Below are 26,325 nucleotides of genomic sequence, written 5' to 3'. Positions count from 1 at the left end.
ACCTCGCAGCTTACAAGACTTAAGCTTGATTTAGGACATAAATTTCCTGCAGAAGTCTAACTTACATAGTAACCGGAAACTCCTTTTATTCCTACAGCGCAACCATTGAAGTCATTGTGATATGAATTGACCTGACATGTAGTTAAATTCCTTGGGAGGCGCATGTCAAGTTACGTATAAGGTTGCAGTGTAGGGTTAAAATGGAGTTACAGTTGTGACACAAGTTATGATATAGATCTGATGAAAAACTCTAATTCACATGTTACAATTAAATCTGTTGCTAACATCTTGGTGTCAGATACCACGGCACACCTTCAGGTGTCTAGTGGAGCCAATGCCTAGATGAGTTAGGGCTGTTTTATCAGCAAAAAGGGGGACCAACACAATATATGGCAGGTGGTCATAATGTTATGCCTGATTGGTGTATAAACTGATGTCTTCTACCTGTGATGTAAGGTAATCCAATTACATTTACATATTTCTATTTTTATATGGCATCAGTTCACAACAACTGCCTCAGTGTGCTTTACATTGTAAGGTAAAAACCCTACAGCATTAGAAAAAAAACAACAGTCACATGAGCCTCAGGCTATTACCTGATATGAGCACCACAGCCTGCTCTGCACCACTCCAACGATAGTGCATTACTGTAAACTTTACCACAAATGTGCAAACTAACCAGATTAGCCTGCACTAAATTGCACTAAACTGTCTAGTAAACTACTTTCATGAAACCTTGTCTTTAAATACCACCAAATTAGCATTCATAACACATCATATAAAAACCACTATCTTTAAAAACACAAAAATTTAAATAGATCATTACAAGCATGAGACTGTCCCCGTGTATATACTGTATGTATAGTAACTAGCTATTCATCCTTATTTATTCCACAATTTATCCCAACATCTTTGGGTCACCGTCACCATTAAACATATAAATATCCCATACATGCTGTTAATGTTTGTGTCATGCTGCTGTGTTGCTGTAGTCTCCACTGTTTGTCTATTCTGTTTACACTGAGAGCAAAGGGGGGGAAAGGAGCTCAATTCCTTGAATGTGTACACAGTCTTGGCCTGTTGCTGATTTTAAATTTCCGCTTCACTAAAAGTTCACTTGCTGAACAGTCCTTTCTTTTGAAAGTAACACTCATCTTCCTCTCGTCTTGTCTTGCGTGCATATTAATTTCTAAAATGTATCACGTTAACGTTTTTGTTTGGGGTTTTTTCTCTCTCCCTGGGAAATACAGCGAGGAGAGGAGGAGCTACAGAGGAGGGGTTTGTGTTTGCTCCTCCTCTGTAGCCAGCTACTGTAGATGCTGAAACACCGCGACCGCTACCTTACATCTGCACCATGAACACATCACAGGGATGAGAAAGAAAATATCCTAGGTGTTGTGCCAAAATAAGTTAACAAATTAATAAAAGGTAATAATTTTCCAAAAAATTTCCTGCCTACACTAGCCTACATTACCAGTAAGGCTAGTTTTATGACACAAGCTACAAGATGCGATAAACTATAAAAGCCAATAAGTAATCAATGATATCCAGCATTATATTATTAATGAAAAATAAAATAATCATAGCCTATTCTAATCACCGATTGATATAGATTAATTAGAGGAAATGTGTTTAATTCAGGCTAATGTGTAAAGCAAATACAAAAGGAAGACTCAAAGTGCAGAATGAAACTGACTAAAAGAAATCAGTGATCCTTACACTACTGACAATGACGTCACCAAATCTAATATTGCTATAGGAATAAAAGCTGCAGGGTCCACAATAATAATAGTAATGAGCTAGTGATGGTTATTAATTTGGCCCCATGTGCACTTCAGCCAAGCATGTGCAAAGCGGCAGCAGACTGAGCTACTACTATAACCCTCCGGTGTTTGTGTGCACGTCCCTGTTTTCTGTCATTTTAAGCGCTCGCTCCTTTTCGTCTGCGTCTCTTCAGTCGTAGTCTGTATCTGCTGCAAACTCAGAGACCAGCAGCACCACAACAGTGTGGAGTGGGCGTCAAAATCCCCACGCCACTTATGAAAATGGACTGAGTTTTTGTCCGCCCTTTCGAGCCAAGGCTCTCTTGTTCACGGGGAGCTGATAGAAGATGACCCTTTTCTCTTCGCTTGAGGAGGCTTTGCTGCTGTGTGGGGGAGTGGGTTACATCCTGTGGCGTTTCCTGTGTTTGTAAACTAGACGGTACAGAAAACGTCGGGCGAGTGAAGCAGAAAGGTAGGTAAATATATTCTCATTTCTTCTCAGATGCTCCGCGGATTCCAAATGTGCATTACGCGGTCTGGTAGCTTTATCTGCAAAATCCACCGTGTGGTAGTAGAGCAAATGGGGGTTTGCACAAAATTACGGCGTCAATGTTAGCTCTCGCTAGGCCGCTAACAAATGTTAGCTTATTCGTCGGGAGGGGGAGGCACTCGCTGCGACGGCCATCACGAATGCCTTTATTACTCAGTCTTGTCTTGAACCGCTTTAGCTTATATCGTAAGAAGCGTCGTTTTGTAAAAATAATAATAATATTATTATTACATAAATCTAGCAAGATATATACTCTCGCTTTGCAGCTGTGTTACATCGGTGACCAGGTGGGCTTCAAAATTTGCTCGATTACTGGCAGTAACATTAGAGTGGGCGAGGGCGCCCGCGAGCAGCTAGCTGATGTTAGCTAGGTTGTTCCAGCATCAGCAGAACTAATGATGGGTTGGGTGGTAGTTTGAAGGCCACTCGTCGGTAAAGCTAATAAATTATATTATAGTCAGTATAATATAATAATATTGGCTCATTTAATTTTCTCCGCCATCACAAAACACAGCTACTAAAAACTGAAAATAACTATGCGACGTGTTCGTGTAGTGTTTTAATCAGTGTTGGCTGATGTTAGCATTTCGCTAGCTGTCTGTTTTCCTAGCAACGTTAGCCCTTTTTAGTTAACCCACGCCGATGGCGAAAACCTGTTATAAAAAATATTGTTGGCCACGGTTAACCTTTATAGTGTTGCACAAGCGTAGCATTTAATCCGTATAATGGTGAGTATAACAACGATCCTTCAAACTAACACAAAACCCCATGAGAACCCCTTCACAAGACCGAGCAGTGTTTCTTTCGGTAATTTAATGGCCTCCTCGTAACATTCGAGTTAACAAACCTCGTGTTTAAAAATACAAAACGCACGTTTAAATGCAAACGATCAGCGTGGGTGCAGTCGGAGAACTTTACGTGCTTTTTTTTACTTTATTTAGGCTTATAATTTATTGCATTGCAAGCACTTTTGCATTAGTCTCCAGCAGCACACTAATAATCACCCTCGCTCATATATATTCCACAACAGCTAAGGTTTTCTCCATGATATCACCCCAAGTTGTACTTTACAAGGGGATTCATGTAATCTGAGTTATTTCCTTCAAAATAATAATAACCTCCCCTGATAGACTCGCACCCACGCAGCTGCTTCTTTTGTGCTATTAAATGTTGAATTCTGGTTTGTATTTTACATGTTTTTTTTTTCTTTTGTTACCTTTCGTACTTAACATATGTCCTGCACTACCTGCACTATAAATGATACATGGTTTTTTGTTTTTTGTTTTTTAAAGAACTTCCCATGTTTAAGTGTTTGGACATGCTAATTGTCTCATCAGTCATCCTGGTATTTTAAAATGTGATTTGTCTGACTCTGCTGTAGTTTCTCTGCAGTATGCCAATCTTCACACGTTTCTGTTTTTGCACAAATATATACTTAATTCTGAAGACCTGAAGGTTTTACACAAATTGAAACCAGCTAGACTAAAAATGACCTTTCATGATGCCTTACAAGAGTTTCGTATTTATTACCTAGAGCAAAGTGGACCTTTTTAGATTGTTGGCGCAGAGCTTGTTTTTTTTTAAACTACTGGGGAAATTTTCATAACCAAACTTCATCCAAATACATACACCAAAAATTATCATTTGATGTGCACTAGGCTTACAGTATTTAGTAGATTAACAGAAATGGTTCTCAAAACACGGAGCTTTACGATCCTTACAACCTATGCAGCATATACTGCATCTATATGCTGCACATAAATGAAGTGATGCTAACTTAAAATGTGTAAGAATATTTAGTTGTTATAAATTTGCATGCATTGTACTTAAAGCTACTGTAAAATCGATGCTATATGCATATCACTTAAATTCACCTCCACACTAATGTCTCAACACAGACAAATCTAATATGCAGAACTGGGAACAAAACAGATTCGAATTGTAAATTTTCGCACCCATATTAATGATCTCTTGCAGTCATAATCATCTCTGTCTGAGTTTTTGTATTTTTACTTTTTATCATAATGCTTTTTATTATAATGCATACTCATCTCATCTTTATGAGATGAGTATGATATCTGATCATGATTTGGCGTGTTTATTATAAAATGGGGAAAACACATAGGTGTAAGGTAAAAATATAGCACGATTAAGTAAATCTTAGCCACAGTTAGTAAACCCTTTATGCAAATCGTCCAATCATTTGTCCAAATGAGACACATTTCTGTATTATATTTCTTTGGCATATGTAACGGTAAAGACAGCAGGTGCTGCTGTTGTAATTTAATGTTTGTCTGTTTCATCCACATCCTCCTCTTCCTCAGTTTTAATGCTTGATGAGTGAGGTGGGTGTGGCTTCCCACCAGCCCGACCATCCTGACTGACGGATCTCTGGATGACCTTGTCCCCACCCCTGCCCCTGCGCTCACATATACAACAGCAATGTCACATCTGCCCAGCAGCTCAGTCCGCGACCATATGAAATGGGTTTGTTTTAAGAACACCAAAGTGGTGACAAATAACTTTACTTGCAGTCTTGTGTCACTCAGGATGTTGTCGTTGATGACTGCCAAAGCACATTGCGTGCTACTCGCAGTATTGTCTTAGATGCAGATCATTTGAAATTGCAGACTGCTGATTTGTTGAAATGCTTGATGTGTTTGGTAAAGTGTTGTTGTTAACTCTCTTTCTTTGCAGGCGGGGCTGCTTGGCTGCGAAGCGGTCCTGTCCAGTATGGCCCTGATGCAGGCCAGCTCCATGGCCGCTCCACCCAAAAAAATGATGGCTCCACTTGGCCATGCACCACCGCAGAGAGAGGGACCTGACCGCGCTCCTCAGAGCCATATGATCCTCCCATCTGGAATGAGCTGTCCACCCCTGGTTAGGACCCACGTGGGAAATGTGGAGTGGAAATTGGGCTGTTTTATGTTGTGTTACTGATATTCTGAAGGGTGTAAACACTTGGCACAATAGGTCATCCTATTGTGATTTCTCCCAGTTTAAAACAACTTTTGCTTTCTGTTTAGCATTTTAACTTATAATTTAGATTGGATATAGATTGAAATTGTGATGGAAAAGGGAATTAACCTAAGCACTAACAAGTTATACTCAAGGGTGCGTAGTTAGTTCCCTTTTTAGCCCATTTTCCTTTGTTTTCCACAACTTAGAAGTTTTTTTGTTTTGGCAAACGAAACTTGCAATTACCAGAAAATTAAAGAGCACTTATCAGTTCTCCATCAGAAGGTGTGCCAAATGGTTTTAAAGTATGTAATGGTTTAACTAAAATTAGAAAATACAAACCTCAACTGTTATATGTGACCAACCTCTGCTTCCAGCGTTGGCAGAAATGGACATAATGGCTAAACTGCATCATTTCAGCTCAGTAATGTCCATACTGTTTTGTCTCAGAGAGCACTTTTAACACATTCTTAAAAATAGGAAATAATTAACTTTTTTCTTCTTTTTTTTTTTTTTTTTGTCTGGCTTGGTAGCTTATCCGGAAGGAAGGTGAATTCCAAGCTCCCCGCCTGCTGGATGAGAAAGAGATGAGGGCCAACGAGGACATGCAGCAGAAAAAAAAGAACAGGAAATCAGTAACGCCCTGTAAAGTGAGAGAACAAGAAGGAAGGGGAGGGAAGGTCAGTGGCTCTGATTGCTAAATAGGGAATTGTCTCTGTTGCGTCTGTTAATTTTTGCTCACTGCAGAAAATGTGCCCAAGCCGCTTTGTACATATTTTGTAGTTAAAGCATTTAACTTTATTCGAGTGCGCCTGACTTGGATCTCTTGTGTGCACATTTTGTTTGTGTGGGGGTGGGGGGAGGAGCTCAGGGAAGATGTGGAGGGGGTGGAGGATCTCTGGAGAGGAAAGAGGGGGAGGGGAGCAGAGTGAAGCAGAGCACAATAACTGCAGTTGTGTGCATAACAGGGGGAGCAGTAACATGAGGGCATTAGGCCATTGGAAGGGGTTGTGGGGTATTTTGTCAATTCAGATGTAAATGACGTAGTTTGAAAAACAAAACAACCTTTTATGTTGTCTTCATTCATACTGCTGATTTTAAGGATTAGTGGTTATAAATAACTCTCATTTTATATCTTAGGAGAGTAATAGCTATAGGACTGCACTTGCTGACATTTCACAAAAATTAGAATATCATCCAGTTCTGATCAGTTGGACGGGTGCTTTTTTTGGGGGTATAACTGAAATGTTACTACACAATGAAGGTGTAGGATTTAAACTGTTTAACCACTGTTCTTGACCATTCTCCGTAGGGCGCAGGTGGCGATGAGAATGGTCCATCATCCAAAGTGCAGAAAAACTTTATTTGTGATCACTGTTACGGAGCGTTTAGGAGTGGATACCACCTCAAAAGACACATCCTCATTCATACAGGTATGGTTTGTGTTTGGAACAGCTCAAGTGCAGTTAGGCCAGGACAGCCTTTATTGCCTAAATATGTGAATGACTTGTTAAAAGAGGCTTTGAAAGCTTGAGTTATACTGAGTCTAGGAGTGTGCAGCGACTGTGAAGTTTTGCAATGGCCTGCTTAAAACATTGTTTGGTAATAGCTTTTGCCTCACAGCCACTCGGTATCTGTGGGGACTTTAACTAAAACTGGTGCTCTTCGGTTTAGGGGAGAAGCCGTATGCTTGTGCCGTATGTGACATGAGGTTTATTCAGCGTTACCACCTGGAGAGACACAGCCTCATTCACACGGGTATGCGTCTTTTAACCGTACCCATATTACATAAGTCTGACTACTTATGTAGTCTGTCACTTAAGTCAATGGACAGATGCTCAGGATTCATTTTGTCAGTGGACAGTAATTTCCAACAAAGCCACTCCCAAAATCTGTTCACCTCAAAATGTTCAGTCTGATAATTATGTGTTCCCAATAACTGGAAAGTTTACAGTGGGAAATTGAATACTGTGTGGTCCAATAACCCCGAGTCCACTATTAAAAACTCTTACTTTTTCAGCATTTATAACAAGTTTTCTTCCCTCTGGATTATATTTTGATCAGCATCAGTTGTAGAAGTATTTGCAAAATTTTAGCATGTATATTAATTTAGTCTAACAGAAATGATGATACAAATTTCTCTGTGCTCAGTGTTAGATTTAGTGTTTAGAGTGGGTTTTTTTTCGTTGTCTTTAGTTGCACTTTTTTCCTTTATTTTTGTGTGTAAATATTAAGATACATTTTAGTAGTTTTCTGTTTTAACATTACAACTGTAAACATAATACAGTCCATTTCAGTCAATAAACTTGCACAGCAGAATCTTTCTTGCTTGTTTACAAATTTGACCAAATTACAAAGACTAAAATTAAACGCCTGTGTATATTAGTCAGTTTTGTAACACCGTATTGCTGTTAAACAATTCATTTTTGTCTAAAATCCAGGTTATGTTATTCTAATAAAGTAAAATGTGTTTTTGTTTTTAGTTTATTTTGGCTAACTCTACCGTAACCCTGAAGCAGAGTTCAGCTGTAGGTCTTGTGGAGGCTGAAATTACTACCAAAGCTCTGAAGCTTAGCGAATAATTACCACCACTGCTCAACCCATTAAAACAGCAAAGAAACAGAGGAAAAAAGGACATAGCAGTAGTAAGGTGAAGTCAAGGTGTGTAAAATGAGATGGCTTATCTAACAGATGAATAGCCAAACAATTGCATACAGCATCTATATTTTGGTACAGCTCAGGAAATTAGTCTGTGTTGTGACTTTGTGCAAATTCAAACTGATTTGTTGGGTCTTGTTTCCAACTTGTTGGCTCTTTGCTTAGACTTTGGCTGTGTTTCCTTTTTAATTAGCAAGATAAGCATTTCTGATCTGGACTTTTGTTTGTGCAGTGCTGTTTGATCCTCCCAAGATGTCTGTCTGACACACTTGTCTTAACATAGTTTGGTTTTTTTTTTTTTGTTTTTTTTTTTAAATTTAAACTTCTTCATGGCAGATATACCCATGTTTTCTGATGTTACCTTATGCAGTACAGCATGTTACAGTGCAAAATGATGGAACACAAGTACAACAGACCACATTTGACTACCCTTTCTTCTACACCATCCTTTTTTTTTCTTTTTCCCAAATATCTGCCAAGACTTTCTTGCATGCAGTTCCTATACAAGTTTCAATTCAGAAGCAGATATATGTTGGTAAACGTTCTCTAAACGGTTGTTTAGAAACCAGCAGTATCGGTACATAGATGAATGATTTATTGTTTTTCCTCCCCAATATTCTTAAATTTCTAAATGACAACACCCACAGTTCTCTTAAGACTTTTTGATAGTGGACTTAAAAGTGGAGTTAGACCTGTGGACCTGTTTCTGTGAATTTGAATACCTGAAAGCACAGACTGCAAAACATGCAATGCATAGTTATTTGTGCATGTTTAAAATCATTTAAATAATTTTTGTATGTAATTCTTTTTTTTTATATGTAGTAAAAATGACTGCATGGACATCAAAGGACTATGTTCTTAGTTTTTTTTTTTTTGTTGTGTTTTTTGTTTTGTTTTTAATTATATAAAATATAAACTGAGGATTTTATTTAAAAAAAATACTTGGATTTTTTTAAAAACCTCATTGTTTTATACTATGCACTATGTGCAGGTCAGAGCTGCTGCCCCATTATTCCCCCCGTTTTATAAATGTAATTAAAAATTCACTAATAATCTTTAAGAGTAACCACTTGCACTTTGTGGCAAAATTGCATCTGTTCTTTGTTTTCTACATTATATATTATATAATTTTTTATATAATCGCTTATTTATTAGAATGAATAGCTAATAATTTTATGCTCTGTGTGTGTAGGGGTGAAGCCGTACGCTTGTTCCATGTGTGACATGAGATTTTTCCAGCGTTACCACCTGGAGAGACACAGACTCACTCATACGGGTATGCGTCCATTTACCGTACCCAGTTTAACTTTTAAAATCAGTTCTCTGAAATCAAAATTTATGCATTTAAAATCAGACACAAACAGCTTACAGGTAAACATGCAGCTGGGAAACGGCCTTTTATAGTTTTGCTTTTGTTTTGTTTTTTGTAAAAGGAGAACATTTTTTTGTGGGATTGAACTTTTAAGTGTTGAACACATTGTTTAAAGAGCCCTTTAGGGTATTTGTTGTACCATGAAAGGACTGAATTTTAATATATTCAGAAGAGAGGAAAGGGAAAGTATAACATGGTACAAAAATGCATCAGCATTTGATTTGCTTTATTTCAATCATTTAACGCTTGAAAAAGACACTTCAGTATACATCAGAATGTTAAATTTCATGCACACAGCAACAAATATTAGCATTTAGCATTGCCCAAAGTGGTGGACTTGTCAAAGTACATAATCCCTCTTGTACCATTGCTGTGCACAAAAATCTTCATTCATGCAATTTTTAGCCAAGGGACAAGACTTTTGTACCAAAAAAAAGTTGTCCAAACATTTGAAGTTTCCAAATGTGCTCCAAGGGTTTGATCTGTCATGTTTGAACTTTAGCTGTATTTGGGTAAGTGCTCATTGTGAAGAGCAAAATAGACAACACCTTTGTTGAAATGAAATTTAAAAATAATTGACTGTCATCTGAGAATAATTTCACTTTATTAACATTTTTAAATTGTATGTACATTTTTTATTTTTATTTTTTGTGGTGAATCTCTAAAGAACAACTAGTGTACGAAACAGGAAGTGTTGACTCAAACAACTGGGGGCTCTATTGGGGTTACCTGAAGCCACAAAATATTGGCCGTCCCTTAGAGGTCAAGTCATCACACACAGCCAGTGTAATCCCGGATTGATACTCTTTCTGCGGCTTCACTTCGGGCAAAATGAGTAAAGCTTGCCATCAGCTGTTGTTTATAGCTGCATAGTTGTGTACCAAGTAATCATGAAAAAAACAGACTTTTACTTATTGATAATTGACTTAGTTGATCTACAAACGAAGATTGAAGAGTTCAATTAGTATTTTTTTTGTTCTTCTTTGAAAAGTGACATTTCAGTAATGTGAAAATATTGTTTTGTCTAAATTTCACATTTCTGTTAACTGTATGAGAAAAGTCATATTTAAGTAGTTGCTTTGATTTGGCCATGGTATATTATGGGAATAGTCCTTTGATGTCCACATTTTAAATGTAAACTAATGGCTGAGGGCTTCATGTTTCTAAGCTGTAACTGCCTTGCTTTTTAATTAACATTCATACAGTTACTCAGTTGCGTCTCTTGTAACTTTATGGTAGAAAGCAGATTGTAAGCTTTTGCAGGCCATCATTTTGGTGTGCAAGAAAGAAGCACGCATCTAGCAACGTGTTTTCTTAATTTTGCTGTAAATGGAATCAATGTACACTGTGTGAGGAAAAACCATTTGCTAAAAAATGCTTTGTTTCCACGAGTGATGGTTAACTTTGGAGAATGTTTGTGCTTCGGCTGGCCGGTGTAATCGCGCTCACTAGTTGTCTCGTTGCTGACATGTATGGCTTATGCCCTGTTGCTGCTTTTTTTTTTTTTTTTTTTTCTTCCCCTCATAGTGCTATTCAGTTTATTTGAAAATGAGCTGCCCCCCTTTCTTTCATTGATGGAATGTAAAACAAATCGCTGTTTGCATGAAGCCTGGTTAGAATATAAAATGCCTGCTAAAGTCTTGAGTAACTTGATGCCTTCCTTTGAAGGAAGGTCTTAGCTAATATGTTGATACTTTGTGTATGTAGGGGTGAAGCCGTACGCTTGCTCCATGTGTGACATGAGGTTCTTCCAACGTTATCATCTGGCAAGACACAGCCTCACTCATACTGGTATGCGTCTGCTTACCGTAGTTCATTAGGTAGACGTGTTTTAAGTGTCTTAGCTTTCTACCTTCGTGCATCGTGAATAGGATTCCAGCCCCCCAAAAAATAAATAACATGTTGAAGAGCATGAGGATGTATCCAGACATGTAATAGGAGGATGGAAAAAGTGGTAAACCTTTAGTTGAAATCTTGCATACATAGTAGGGGTATGCAAACAACCTCAGCTTTTCCCCTGCTGAAAGCTCTACTTTATCTGTACATTTATACCGTTTTTGTTTATCTTGTTTTTTTTTCAAAATTTCACTGAAATAAGTCGAGTGTTATCATAGTTCCTATAACCACTGCTAAATCTAAATTGTGCGTTGGCTTCTCAGGCCGATTGGTATAATATGTGAAACAAAAAGAAGAGCTATTCTAAGGGAAGAGTTGTGGTCATGTGTTAAAAATTGATGCCGTTTCTAGCTGATATTTACAAACTTTTATGTGTGTAGGGGTGAAGCCATACGCTTGCTCCATGTGTGATATGAGATTTTTCCAACGCTACCACTTGGCAAGACACAGCCTCACTCACACGGGTATGGGTCTGCTTTTTTTTTTTTTTCACCCTGTCTTGGTGCCCAAATACCCAATTTTAAGTTTGCAGGCCACTCCTTTTTATAGGACCAAATACTCATAAACATCAAGCATTTTTAACTGTTGAGGCATATAAGGAGTGCATTTCAGTTTTCTACCTCAGTGTTACAATAACAGTCATCTTGATGAGTACTTTGAGTCAATTTTGGCTCTCAAAAAGCTTGTTGGCATGAAAAGTTTTAAGTTTGGTAAAAGACATTTTTGTTTGCTTGTTTTTTTTCCCCCCCACCACCCACCCTATTTACAGACATGTTAACAGATTATGAAATGTTAGACATGTGCATTTAGTGTGGCACTGTACTGATGCCACTGCTTTTGGCATGTCTGGATACATTATATAAGTGAGTCCTTGAATTCATTGTGCTTATTTTATTATTGTTATTACTATTATTTTCAAAGGATTTTGCTCTGTGTGTGCAGGGGTGAAGCCATATGCTTGCTCTATGTGTGACATGAGATTTTTCCAGAGATACCACCTGGCAAGACACACTCTCACCCATACGGGTACTAAGTTTTACTTGTCCCTCTCACTTAACACCATTAGGGCTTGTTGATATTTGTTTGTATGTGTGTGAATCACCTACCCGACAGACACAAAGCAAGCTGTGATTTATTTTTATTTATTTATTTATTTTTTTGTTAGTTCATTTTCTTGACTGTTAGACGCTAAGAATTAATAGTTTTGTCTTTTCTGTTGTGTACGTTGTATTTGCTAACTGCTGTTAGGGTTTATGTGACACGTTTTTCTGTCTTGTATGTTTAGAATTAGCTGGTCATGAAAGTACTTGCTCTTGTTATTATGTAATATTGACTAGTTTATGTAGATTGACAAATTTTGTGCACATAGTTCATGAGAACCTTTTTTTTTTTTTTAAATTTTTATTATTATTATTTTTGTCCCCCCTAAAATTTCACACTGTATGCGTTTAGGGGTGAAGCCATACGCTTGCTCCATGTGTGACATGAGGTTCTTCCAGCGTTACCATTTGGCAAGACACAGCCTCACTCATACTGGTATGCTTGATTAATTGTTCCCCTTTCACTGTGAAACCTGATATATTTATAAACCATATACTCATTTGTTTTATGTTGATTTCACCGTCTTATATGATACTATAATTATCACATTGTTGGTAAATTAATTCCCCCTCATAAAAAAAAAAAAAACAATGTTTAATAGAGCTTTTAGGCTTTGTTGGAAAACTGTCCACAGAAAAAGTGACTCTGTCAGTTACCTTGTTTTGTGATTAACACTGTAATGGCACTATTGCATGGTTATTCTTGACTATTGTATATTGAATGAAAGATACACTACACTAAAAAGCCTTTAAATTGCAGACATTGGTAGTATAAAATGTCGTTTGCAAGTACCTGTTTCCCCACATCTGGAGAAACTAAATGTTGGTGATTTTTCTTTTTTAATTTTTTTTTTAGTGGGTAATCGTTAAGTTTCAACCAAACTTTAAGATGTAAAAATCGGTTTCTTTGATTATTTTTGATTTCTTAATACGCCTTTTAATGTCTGTATATTGTTAGTCTTTTCAGTGTAATGTGTTGTCAGTAAAAAAGCATGCTACAATAGTTAATCTGTCATTTATTTAAGTGGTGTTCATCACTTTCACCAGTGTGTTGAAATACATCTGATGTTGTTGTGCTGTCTTTAGGAGTGAAGCCATATGCTTGCACCATGTGTGACATGAGGTTTATACAACGTTACCAACTGGAGAGACACAGTCTCACTCATACAGGTATGCCTCACTTTTTAAATCTTGCCCCCCTCTCACCCTGACTTTCCCTTGCATGTGCCCACAAATAATGTTTACATGGCTGCTTCAAACTCGAGTTTGTGTTGCTTTCTATCACTTTTCTGACAAATGCTAATTTGTCATGATCTACCTGTAAGGATCTTCTGTAAGAATTTGTGTAGTAATATTTCCCCCATACTTTGTATATGAAATGACATGATGACTATAAAGTGAAAACTCAGCACCTCTCTAGTGTTTATTTAGCTATTAAAGTCATAATTATGTGTACTTCTTTTTTTTTAACCTAACAATTATTGTGGTAACTCTGTTTGATGCTTCGGCAGAGATGGGTAGTAACGCATTACTGTAATCTGATTATGGGTTTCAAGTAATGAGTAAAGTAAGGGATTACTATTGCAAAAAGTAATTAGAGTACTGTTACTTTCCCGTAAGCAGCCTGCGTTACTAAACTGTGATTTTGTTTGTGAGAGTGTCTGATGACAATGATAAGCATACGACGTCCGTGGCAGCAACAGACATGTGTAGATCAACAATGGATAATATGGAGAGAGTGCGACCATGCAGCGTTTAAAGCTCCGAAGTACTGACATTACGTTGAGTTTGATTCCGTAAAAGTGACAAAAACATTAGCGTCCGCTGTACACTCTACATGCGAAGAAAACTTCTTTCAACAGCGAAGTATTAAACTTTAAATCTGAGCAAGCACATAGCACGCTGCCATGGGAATGTGAACTTCACAGAGAAACCCCTGGATACCCCCTACTGACATGACCGCTGCGTCACCGAGCAAACCTTCACTGGCCCCACTCACTGGAATATGCAGAAAATAGGTTTAAATGTTAAACAAATTTCTTCCAGTCAGAGACAGTTGCATATAATTGAATTTTTGCTTGATGCAATGTGCATAAAGTTAAAACACTTTTTCATTTGATTCAAATTTATATGATGGATAATGCAGAAAAAGTAGAATTAGGCTGAAAGGTCTATTGCTTTATCATATATTCAGGTTGTGTATCGTGTGGGGGTTTTTTGGTGGGGGGGGGTATTTGTTTTTTGGGGGTTTTTTTTTTTAAGTAACTAAGTAATTAAGTAACTAATTACTTTTGAAAATAAGTAATCACTAAAGTAACTGGATTACTTACAGGGAGAAGTAATCAGTGATTGGTAACTAATTACTGTTTTCAAGTAACTTGACCAACACTGCATTTCTAAATGAAACATTTGTGAAAAAAAAGTAATGCTAGTTTATTTCAACTGTTTATTTTATTTTGTGGAATTAAACTCAAAATGAAAGAGCATGAAGGTGGTGAGTCTGCAACTAATGTTTTTATTCAAAAGTACAAAAGATGATATTGACAGCTATGACATTGTCATATTTGCATCATTTACAGTATGTATCAACTTTTTATATTAAACCTTGTAAACTGTGTGTGTATGGGGAAGAACAGAAAAAGGAGTTGTATTACTTGCAGCTTTGAATATTACAGTTAGCCAATTATCTTGATATAATGAAAACATTTCTTTTTTTTTATTAAAAGATGAGTGGGCTTTTTTGTTTTTTACATGTTGATACTGAATTTAAGATTTGTTCATTGGGAATTGTTGTGCAAATTTACAAACTGAATTAAGGGGTGTAGGTTTTGTGGCCTTGTTGGAAGAAGTGGGAGGGGACTTTAAGGGAAACATTATCTTTTCAGTTGATGGGAATGTCACTTAGATCGGGACTGCCACTATCCAGGCCAGTGTTTGTTTGTCCCCCCCCCCCACATAATCGTGTCATTTCACATTCAAAGTGATGGTCAGGAACTAACACAAGCTTCTCTCTTTTAAAAAAAAGCTGTATATTTCCAAACTACAGATTTCTCTTATGGAAGATAAAGTTAATTTGTGCTTCGGTGCTAGGATAGGTTCTGTATGATGATTTTCAGAGCAGTTTCCTGTTAATTCTTGCTCCGCAAATGAATGTGCAAACTTAATGTCTTGTGCAGAGTTGTTTGCCAACTGCCTAAAATTGTCACACCTTCTGTGATCAGCGTGAACAAATCTATTCCAGAAAACCTGTATGTGGTATGTTGAAATTACACGATTAGAAGCACCCATTGACATAGTGTGAAAAACTTTTTGTTGTGCTAGTTGGAATGTGGACTTCAATTTTCAACCCAATTTTTTTATTTCTATATATTTTTTTTGTCATTTTGATAGGTTTGGTTTTTTTTGGTTAGGAAAATTTTAATTCTACTTTCTGCACAGAGGGCATTGTCCTTATTATTCAGAGATGCAAATGTTTTCAATTGGAATGACAGATTATTAAAGCACGCTGGAATTTCCAGTTTAAACAAAGCGCTGATAAGTGCAGCCAAACTTTACTAAGGAATTAGTAAAGTTTAACATGGATCAATTTTGGCAGTTGAGTGTTTTTATGCTAAAGCTGGTACTTTGTGTGTATAGGGGTGAAGCCGTACGCTTGCACCATGTGTGACAAGAGGTTTTTTCAGCGCTACCACCTGGCGAGACACAGCCTCACTCATATGGGTATGCGTCTGCCAATCTTAAAGCTGTCACAAAATTAGGATGCTGCTACATGTGTATGCTTGAGCTAGTCTTGTAAATCTGTATTCAGACACAGTTTATGATAAGATTCATTCAAAGTATAATTTCAGCTAGATGACATTATCAGCTCATGTTTAAGTGAACTTAATAGCCCCTCTGGGAAGTTTGTAATTTGAAACAAGCATCTTAGATTGTACCCCTGTAAGTTACTTCAGGGGTATGACATTGGTTATTAACCACAGATATCAATTTAATCCACACTGGCACATTTAATTTATCAGGCATAATTATAGATACTTTTTTTTTCTCTGTTGTAGAGAATCAAAAATAATTCTCTTGATGCTCTGCGTTTAGGTGTGAAACCTTACGCTTGTACCATGTGTGACATGAAGTTTTTTCAGCGTTACCACCTGGCGAGACACAGCCTCATTCATACGGGTATGGGTCCGTGCACCGTGCCCATGACATGTGTTGTTAGCAAGTGTGCACATTTAATTTAGTTAGTTTGTCTTATTACTTATATTTAGGAAACATGTCATGTATAAATATTATAAACATTTTCTTGTCTTTTGTTAGCTGTCAGCAGTCAGAATCAACAGGATAACCATAATTCAGTATTTTGCTGCTTTGATTTTTGTTGGCAATTATAATCTAAATTTATTTGGGGGGAAAAGTTCTGGTTTTGCATGAATTGGCCACTGTGTGGTTAATAACCAATAGCTTAAATATTTTTTTCTAAATTAAAAAAAAAAAGGAAAGAAAGAAAATAAAGGAAAAAGAGCGAGAGACCGTGAGGCAAAGTAATATAATATTGCTACTCTGCGTTTAGGTGTGAAACCTTATGCTTGCACCATGTGTGACAAGAGGTTTTTTCAGCGCTACCACCTGGCGAGACACAGCCTCACTCATATGGGTATGCGTTCACCCACCTTACCCATTTCACTGAAATCAGACTGTATGTGCATTTTGTTACGAGTAAGCTGTTTATGCTAGTTACTTTAAAGTGGCCAGAAGAATGATGTTGATGAAGCCTACCCTACATTATGTTCATAATTGTAACGTTTTATGTGACTGTGAGGAAATACAGGACTGCAACATCATCAGCTCATGTAATGTGTTAAGCTGTGGATTTGAGAATTGGTTCAGTTTGTATTCTTTACTGGAATTGGATGAACAACAAGTTACAGCTTTAAAAAAAGGAAATTAATAATAGTGGTTAACAACCCATCAATTCTGAATAAATTAAGTAATTTGCTTATTGATGGATTGTGAACACAAAAACGAGTCTGAAAATAATACCTTAATGCTTTGCATTTAGGTGTGAAACCTTACGCTTGTACCATGTGTGACATGAAGTTTTTTCAACGTTACCACCTGGCAAGACACAGCCTCACACATACGGGTATGCGTCAGTGCACCTGCCCATAACACTTTATATTGGTCACTGTCACACAGCTTTTATTGTACCAATATCAAGTATTACCAAGTACCACCAGTTTACATCTTGCATAGCTATATAGGGAAATTATAGAGATGCACCGATTGCAATTTTTCTTGGAGAATCCGGTTGCTGTACACACCTACCAAACAAATCAGGTTCAACAGATTTGTATAACAAGACAAATGTCAGGGCCTGCATCATTTTCCATTATCCTTGTAACTTCACCACATAACGGGTCATTGACTTTTTGTTTTTCACTTATCTCCATAATTTCCCTTGATATTAACCTCTAAAAATTGTTGCTTATACCGAGGCTCCTGGTTTGCAGATGGCTCTGAGATCTGGCTAGCTTTAGTCACTGGGATCAAAGTGATTTAAGTCTCAAACATTTTTGTGGTGATCCTCCCCAGTTTAGTTTGCCAAACTTTGTGCCTTGACTCACAGTGAGGAACTTAGATGCTAATGACATGTTAACGTGTGGCTGTGACCATGGATGTGAATTGATTAAGCATGCATGAAACTCATTAGTAACCCAACGTATGGGAGCCAGTCTGGGCAGACAATGTTGGAAAAAGGACGATTCTGCTCCTTCATGAGTCAATCGGTGCATCTCTAGTAATCTAATTAAAATAATAGACACCCTTTTGAGCACATAGCATCTTTTGAAACAAAATTAACTGTAGAACTCTGGACTGTAGAGACATTTGGCTAATTAGAAAAATCAGAGAATCTTATTTCTTGTGAAATCCTATTTCATTACTTGCCTAAAAGGAGAGATCAAAATGCTTAGTTAGTATTAAGACTAAACAGGGGTCCTGGGTCCACCACACACATCTCCGCACGGTCTGTCTCCACAAACTGTGACAGTACGACCATGCTTTTATAGAAAGTGATGGTCTTTATTAAAGTTTACCCCGAGCTTCAGTTGTAACACTTTGGAGTACTAATATCTTGATTTATATAGATAAAATGGTCCATTAACTGATTTTTGTGGGTATCTAGTGTTTCATGAAGAAAACATTTGGCATCTTTGTTTTGCATGCATTGGCAAATGTGTGGTTAATGAATAATAGCCTAGATTTTTATTGGTAACATGGAAACTGAGGTAAAGTAATATAATATTGCTACTTTGCGTTTAGGTGTGAAACCTTATGCTTGCACCATGTGTGACAAGAGGTTTTTTCAGCGCTACCACCTGGCGAGACACAGCCTCACTCATATGGGTATGCGTCCACCCACCTTACCCGTACTACAGTACTTTCATTATGTTAAATATAGGGACAGTTACTATTATTCTTACTAAGTAGTGCACTTATCTTAATCAAGGCTATCCTGTATTATCTGTGAAAGGAAACATTATTACAAATCTTGGCATGTACGTAAATCTTGGACTATGATATCATCAGCTCATGAGATGTGTTTAGCTGTGGATTTGAAATTTGAACAACAGTTTTAATGTATTCTTAATTGGATTTAGAGCGTAATCTTTGGCTAGATTAAACAAGTGAAGCATGGTTAACAACCCATCAATTGTAAATTGATGTTAAAAGTACAATATTGATTGATGGATTGTAAAACAGAAGCTCAAAGACCTGAAATTAACATATTGATGCTTTGCATTTAGGTGTGAAACCTTTTGCTTGTACCATGTGTGACATGAGGTTTGTTCAGCGTTACCACCTGGCGAGACACAGCCTCACTCATACGGGTATGCGTCCGCGCACCTGCCCTTATCACATTTCATACAGTACTGTGCAAAGGTTTTGGACAGTCAAAATAAAGCAAGGCTATTTTAAAAGATGATGCCACGAATAGTTCATTTTAAGTAACTCCATATAAAGACTTCATATTCTGCCTGTTAGTTATAGGAGAACGTGCCACAATTTTCTTGTCTGTATCGACTGTTTCAGCGCGTTCTCTCCATGTAATCCCAGACCATCTCCATGATGTTATGGTCATGTAGAGGGCATCTGTTGTAGAATATGATGTTCATTTTGTCACTGATCTTAAGTTCTTTGTAACTGTATTTATTTAGGGTTGTTTTACTAAAGAATGAATTGGGCCAATCAGACACCTTAATCATAATATTGTTTGATGTAAAAAAGATATTAAGAACTCGAGTTTCTAAACTTTTTCACAGTACTGTAGATGACTTTTATTGTGTAATATAAAGGGTACTTCTGTGTAGTTATAAAGTAGGCACATTGTTTAGCACTTCTTAGGGAGAATACTTTTGGATCTAAAACAGTATTTTATTCCCCTAGGGGTTTGGTTAGTTGCTCCGAATGTTTGAATTGCCATTGTTCACACTTTTTTTTTTTTTTTTTTTTTTTTTTGGTATTGTGTTTGGTTAATCTAATATATGAACTGCAGAATATCTGACCAACACCCTCACCCCATTTAAACCTGGTTGTGATGTGTATCTGGATACATTATCTAGATCAAGAAAACCCTGTGTATTATAATTGGATGCCAAAGGACCCTGAGGGGTTTCCAAGGCTGCCAAGACATCTAATTTTCCCAGTGTGTCTTCAGTCTTCCCCTGGGTCTCCTCATGCATTGAAAAGTCTGAAATTCTTGGCCTACAGTGTCCTGGAGGCCCTGAATCACCTCAGCTGGGTTCTCTTGGTTGAGATAAGGACTCTGCTCTGAGCAGCTCCCAAATGGCTGACTCTTTGTCTAAGGCTGAGCCCTGACGTATGTTGGAGGCTTATTCCCATCATTTGTATCTGTACTTTTTTGTTCACTACACACAGAACTTGTGTCAACGAGTAAAATCTGATATTTCAACTTTAGAGCATCAACATTGATGAAAACAGAAACACACACGTACTCAGTAGCTGGGTTGGTATTAATACCAGGAGATTTAAACAGACCCTGGAACCAGCACTTAATCATGTTTTCCCGATTAAGAGCAGTACTGATCATTTAGTTTATCTGTTGAAAATGCAATTAATCTAAAATGTTAATCCAAAGGTCTATGGATCAGATTTCATTAGACAGATAATGTGTCCAGATTGCATACATTTAAAGTTGTAATACCAGGTGTTACTCTGGGTTTGTTGTTGAGAAGGCTTAAAGCTTTTTGAAAGAATCTCCTTATAGGTAGGGTTTGGTCATAATCATTTCAAACCCCGTTCCAAATCCAATACCTGAGATTGCCAACAATCAAATGTTTAGAACACGAAACACATTTTGTGTACATTTTAGTAATTTGTCCTTAAAGTCTTTTGATTCTTTTTAATCAAAGGTATGAAATGGCAATTCTGATACTTCTGTGTCCCAGTAATGGGTGCATTAGCTCTCACCCATAGCCTAAACCACAAATAAAGTCAAATTATTTTTTTTATATTAGCTCAATGTTGCAAAATCCAATTGTCACTGACAAACCAGTGTAAAACAACTAGGTTAAACATAGTCCCAGTTACCAGTTCTACCTTAACTACCCTCATTTTATTTTTACATTTATGATTGTAGTAATTTAATCTGTAATCTATTAAAGTATTTGTTACACTACATATTGACAAAAGCCTCAAACATGAGTAACTTAGTTAAATATATATAATATTAAAGAGGGGATATGGTCCAACATCAAATTTGTAAACCTCAAAGGGAATAAATACTATGATTTCTATTTATTATTGATGCACAATGACTTTAATCTTATACAGCACACAGGACAGGCTTTGGTGATATTGTTTCAAAATGTGTATCTCCTGTATTATGTTAAAATCTAACTGAAGTCTATTAGTTTATCCAATGGTCGGAGCTGTGTAGTTGCAGTGTCTAAACATTTTGGCGTTATGTCTGAAAAATAAAGTACAGAGTGCATAGTTAGGTTGAAAGTTGTGTTTGTTGGACTTGTGAGTGGTAGGGCTAATATATTGCTCTGTGTGTGTAGGGGTGAAGCCGTATGCTTGTTCCATGTGTGACATGAGGTTTATTCAGCGTAACCACCTGGAGAGACACAGCCTCACTCATACGGGTATGCGTTCCTCTACCGTACCCTTATTTCGGAGAAAGGCACTGGCGCTTGAAACATAACTGGGTCACAACAAACTCGAGTTTGGATTGTCAAGTCATTTGATGGGATGTTGAACCAGTCTCCAAAAAAAAAAGAGAAAAAAAAAAAAGTTGCCCCAATTTGTGGGCCCTCCATCATGTGTACATCCGGGCCACAAAAACATGAAATTCCACTTTGATCTACACATAATGAGTTGATGACGAGGCCTTTTTAGAACATCAGTTATCAGATGCTGAAAATTCACTGTTGAAACTTACTAATAAGGGAGTTGTTTTTTGTTTTTTTCCTGACGTTTTTCTTTTTAAATTTTTTTTGTTTTTTTTTAAGTGTTGGAAATTTAGTCTGCAAAGAAAGATTTAGTAAGTAAAAATCTGCCTGCAGTTTGGTACAAGACGCTAAAATTGATGCATTGACTTTGTATTTGTGTGCTCTTTTAGGAGAGAAGCCATTTGCTTGTGACATGTGTGATATGAGGTTTATTCAGCGCTACCACCTTGAGAGACACAAGCGTGTCCATAGTGGAGAGAAGCCTTACCAGTGTGAACGGTGCCAGCAGGTATGTATGAATAAACACGGCGTACACGCGTGAGGTGTCTTACGTGCTGAATTTCAAATTTGGACTTGAGTGGGTCGTATCAGCACCACCAGACTTTTCAGTTCCTTTAGACATCAGGCTGTTAAGTTATTTTTCTTAAGAGGTAAGATTCTCATACTGCAGATGAGCTCCAGCTCCACCGCCTTTGACTGCACCTAGCAACAGTAGTCCTTGTTTTGCTCTGTGGCGAGCTAACTGAAGCAGCACGTGCTGTGGGTTATGGTTTGAGTGAAGATGGAACTAGATATATACGTTAATACAGAAATAAATACAATTATCAGTGAAAGCCACAGTGGGTCTAGCTCATCAGCACAGACTGAATTCTTAGAAAAAAAGAAGAGGGGTTCTTCACTAGTGATTTGATCTTTGCCACTATCGATGCACTAAAACTAGAAATGCTAAAATATGCTGCCATATAAATACTTGGATGGATTGATGGCACTGCATCTGGATAAAGTCTATATATAGGGAACAACTGTTTTTCCACATTGTTAGTCACTTTTTTGAAATATTAGGGACTTCTCTGCATTTCCCACTCTTTGTTTGCCCTCTGACACACCTGAGTTTAGAGTAATCATGTATGGTTTAAATTCCTTCCTTCATAGTTCCATTTTACTCTGACATTTTTCATTTTATCATATTTTTTAAAATGATGACCTTGAAATTGACCTGAATTTGACCGTGTCTAATATTTATCTTTTGAAGAACTTTTCGCGCACAGACCGACTGTTGCGACATCGGCGGTTGTGCCAGGGGCGCGGCGTAGCCAAAGTAGAGAACCAGCCCTGTTGCGAACCACGCCCATATCCCCAAGAACCCCCACCGGCACCCCCAACCTGGAGCCCCCTGCATCCACCTCCGGGTCGACTGGCGGTCTGACATTCAATCTTCTCTGGATCCACAACACCTCCAGAGACGGGACAAGCCACAGGGTTTCTTCTCAGCTCTGTGCAGAGTGCCATCACATTCTAGCACAGACTGATCTTGCAGCTCGAGTCTTGGGATTAATAACGACAGCGGGACATTTGTGGGTTTTTTTGTTGACTTTTTACTGTGTTTCTGTTCCTTCCCATTTTTTAAGATGAGACTTTTCTGTGATAAACGGTGGTCCTGTTTTGTACTTAATCTATTTGATTTTTGCAAAAAAAAAAGAAGTTTATTGTTCAAAAAAAAATTTGCATTTGGTGGTACTCGGACAGGAAACGGTTGACTGTGTGATGAGGTGGAGAAGAAGAGTATTTGAACTTCTTTCTAATTTTTTGTTGTTGTTTATTCTCTTTGGCCTGGAAAGGATCATAAAAGCATTTTAGGTTAAAGTTATTAAAACTGAACTTTTCTTCCAGGTAAAGTGAGGAAACTATGTTGGCATTTCATGTACAGACCGGAGTTTACTTGCCTTGTATCAGACAGTGTTAAGCATAAAGACAGGTCATTGAAAGCATCATCATTATTATTATTATTATTATTATTATTACTGTGTAAATCTGATGTGATGCATAAAGTGTTTCCTGGCTTTTTCAGCTCGGAAGGTCCAGTTTTAATGATTATTTTGTAAGAAAAACAAGGTGTTGACGTAAATTGGAATTTGGCTCAAATGCAGTCTTTGGCCACCGTCACCATCGTATCCTGAGAAAACCCGAGTAACTTTGTGTGACATAAAACTAATATCAATAACTGTAAAACCAGGACTTCCAAGAAACGAAAGTGCGACCTGCAGTCGACGAGATGCGCACTTAACGTGTGTCGGGTCCCAGAGCGTCACACACAGGACGGCAGACTTGGCGAGCCCTCCTTCATGTGTACTGAGGGCGTGTGGTGGTGTTCAGCTGTAAATATACAGAACATGTATAGAGATCTGCAGCACTAAAGCAGGACATTTCCTCTGCTCGCTCATGCTGCATAGATCCTGGTGTATAATGATGCAGGTTAGCCACTTTTGAAGTCCAGTGATGTTTGTACAGATCACTTTGTGAGATTAGTGGGCGTATACAAAATCTTGTGGCCTTAGTATGTTTCTGTTGTTTTCTTTTCTTTTCTCATCTGCCTTTTTCTTGGCCGTTTATTATTGTGGATCAGATGTATTTACTAGCCTTTCGTCATCATCATCATATTATTATTATTTTTAATCCTTAAGCTGTCGTGGTTACTGAATGTGGATGGATTCAGTGGCGCTGAACCAGACTAATGTGCTCTTCTGTTTAGAAGTCATGTTTATGGTGATAACTGAATATTTTGGGTCATAGCTACTGGTGATGGTGTAACACAGAATATAATCCTTAAAAAAAAAAAAGGAGGCCCTTGCGCGTGGCGGTCCGTGTGAGAAGACAGTCGTGCTACATTGTTTTCCACGCGGCGGTGCTTTGGCTGGTCGCAGGCCACGGCAGGATCAACACCTGCTTGACTCTGCCGCACACCTAACAACTGCTTTTTCATCCAGACATTACTATACAGTTGGTGTGGAATAACGGTCACGTCTTTGGGTTTAGCCTTAAGTTGCGGATACACAAATAGTCATTGTAGTACTAAATGATAGCGTTACAAGCGATTTCTTTTACCTTTTGAACTTTTGAAAGTACTCGGTACAGCAAGGAGTGGCCCCACGGGGCCCGCTTTGCTGCTTTTTAATGACTTTCTCAAACACGCTCCTTTCTGTGACTGGTAAACTTGTGATCACGTCGTCCTGTTGTTTAACCCAGAAATGTCAGTGCAGACTGGGGCGAATAATCTGTTGGTAACTACGGTCTTATTCGGATAAATAGTGAGTGGTCCAGATGACACTTGTGGAGATGGGAGTCCCGCCACGCTTTCTATGGTCTGTGAATTGTAGGATGAAGAGATGTTTGTGTTCGATACAGAGAAGTGGAAGACTGAGTCGAGTGATGTTTTACCAAAAGTATTAATGAGAAGCTTTCTTTAAATGGTCCATTGATTATCAAATCTGTGTGCACAAAGATGGGATTCTGTTATCAGCGGCTTGGCCTTTTAAAGAGCAGAGGAGCCAAGTTTGAGAAATGAAATCCTCTGCTGTGGAAACACTATTCCCAATCTGTGGAAGGGACACTTCTGGTGTGAGCACATACTGAAAACGGCAAAAGGGCAATACAATATATAGTAGACGTCACTTGTTAATACGTTTTTGTCATTCACTGTTTTTAGTATTCTCATTGTTAAATGCAATAGAACCCTGTTGTAAGATTGAGGTTTTATTTTCTTCTTTTTACAGACAGATCAAAGGAGGCTTTTATTTTCTGTTTTTTTTTTTTGTCTGCGAGTTTGTCATCACATTTTTGATGATTGTTTCAAGGACCTTTTTTATTCTGATGAAATTGTAAACACTGGAGTGTAAGGAAAAAAGACAAAAAAAGAGATGGATATTTTTGTCCTTCAATCTGTACTAGATTTTAGGTTTTAGACAAAGCCTATTTCTCCTGAACTTGACACGAAAGGCGGACAGAACAATTTGGATCAGTACAGTTGAGAGCCCAGGATGTTCGGTGATTTTTGACACTAGAGGCAGTAGTACTGCAAGAAAATGTTTTCTTTCTTATACAAAGTCCCTGGTATTTGTAGTAAATTATATTGACAATGGTATTAGATGAACAACAGCATAACAGTAGCTATCACAGATTAGTTGTTTTCTTTATTAGTCTTGCATGCAGAGTTATGGTCCTCAGTTAAGATAGGATCTTGATATTGATTATTTTGTGTAGGAAAATGAGTGCATAAGAATAACTTCCTAAAAAAATGTTACAATGATTAATGTAAAATGGGCTAACTAATATGTACCCTTGTGATCCAATTAGTTTCAACTGTATGAAAATCAGAGGAGAGGCTTCTTACTATTATGCTGAAATAATAAAAAAAAAAAGAATTTGTAAAGGAATATGATTTTTTTTTTTTAAATTTGTGTGTTTTTGATCTCAGGTAAGTTAAAAAAAAACACTTCAATGATATGTCACTTGTATTTGATTTAACATCAAGGTGGCTCCATGTTTTGTTTATTTTAATGTAACTTCTACTTAATACATTTTTATTTATTGTCCTTTTGACAGAGATGATTTCCTCTGGTGTTTATGTGAGCTTATTATGACAAAGGTTGTAACCCATAGTGAAGAGTATCAGGACAATCACAAAAAAGAGGTTATTGTGATTTGTTCATGCTCACATTGTAACTGGTGTTCAAAAGGTAGAGCATGTTATTGACCTCTGTTCCTACCACCTGAATGTTGC

General features: G+C 37.5%; 1 protein-coding gene across 30 annotated transcripts; it reads left to right on the top strand.

The window, feature by feature from the left end:
* The first annotated feature begins 1,854 nt into the window (after window positions 1–1,854).
* znf740a (zinc finger protein 740a) lies at window positions 1,855–25,978 on the top strand. 30 transcript variants are annotated; one of them, XM_026168158.2, is made up of 21 exons: window positions 1,857–2,239; window positions 4,638–4,800; window positions 5,011–5,193; window positions 5,805–5,951; window positions 6,584–6,704; window positions 6,946–7,029; window positions 9,122–9,205; window positions 11,009–11,092; window positions 11,578–11,661; window positions 12,140–12,223; window positions 12,650–12,733; window positions 13,384–13,467; window positions 15,934–16,017; window positions 16,390–16,473; window positions 16,865–16,948; window positions 17,354–17,437; window positions 18,616–18,699; window positions 19,101–19,184; window positions 21,378–21,461; window positions 21,938–22,056; window positions 22,801–25,978. In XM_026168158.2, exons 2-21 carry the CDS (start codon window positions 4,756–4,758, stop codon window positions 22,972–22,974), a joined length of 1,965 nt encoding a protein of 654 aa, XP_026023943.2. In that variant the 5' UTR covers window positions 1,857–2,239; window positions 4,638–4,755; the 3' UTR covers window positions 22,975–25,978. The 30 variants fall into 30 exon arrangements, with proteins under 30 accessions (XP_080158016.1, XP_026023943.2, XP_026023952.2 ...); XM_026168157.2 differs by having other exon boundaries at window positions 1,858–2,235; XM_026168159.2 differs by lacking the exon at window positions 1,857–2,239 and adding an exon at window positions 2,424–2,600.
* The last annotated feature ends 347 nt before the right edge of the window (window positions 25,979–26,325 follow it).

The sequence above is a fragment of the Astatotilapia calliptera genome, chromosome 5 (assembly GCF_964374335.1).
Source record: "Astatotilapia calliptera chromosome 5, fAstCal68.1, whole genome shotgun sequence".
NCBI classification, from domain to species: Eukaryota; Metazoa; Chordata; class Actinopteri; order Cichliformes; family Cichlidae; genus Astatotilapia; species Astatotilapia calliptera.
The sequence above is the reverse complement of the archived record's forward strand: the minus strand, read 5'-3'. Positions and strand labels throughout refer to the sequence as shown.

Bases quoted from the DNA above. Each gene is read 5' to 3' on its own strand.
- znf740a (XM_026168158.2), top strand. From the start codon at position 4,756: ATGTCACATCTGCCCAGCAGCTCAGTCCGCGACCATATGAAATGG. The intron at 13,468-15,933 runs GTATGCCTCACT...TTGTGTGTATAG, and splicing joins ACACAGTCTCACTCATACAG to GGGTGAAGCCGTACGCTTGC. The intron at 22,057-22,800 runs GTATGTATGAAT...TATCTTTTGAAG, and splicing joins AGTGTGAACGGTGCCAGCAG to AACTTTTCGCGCACAGACCG.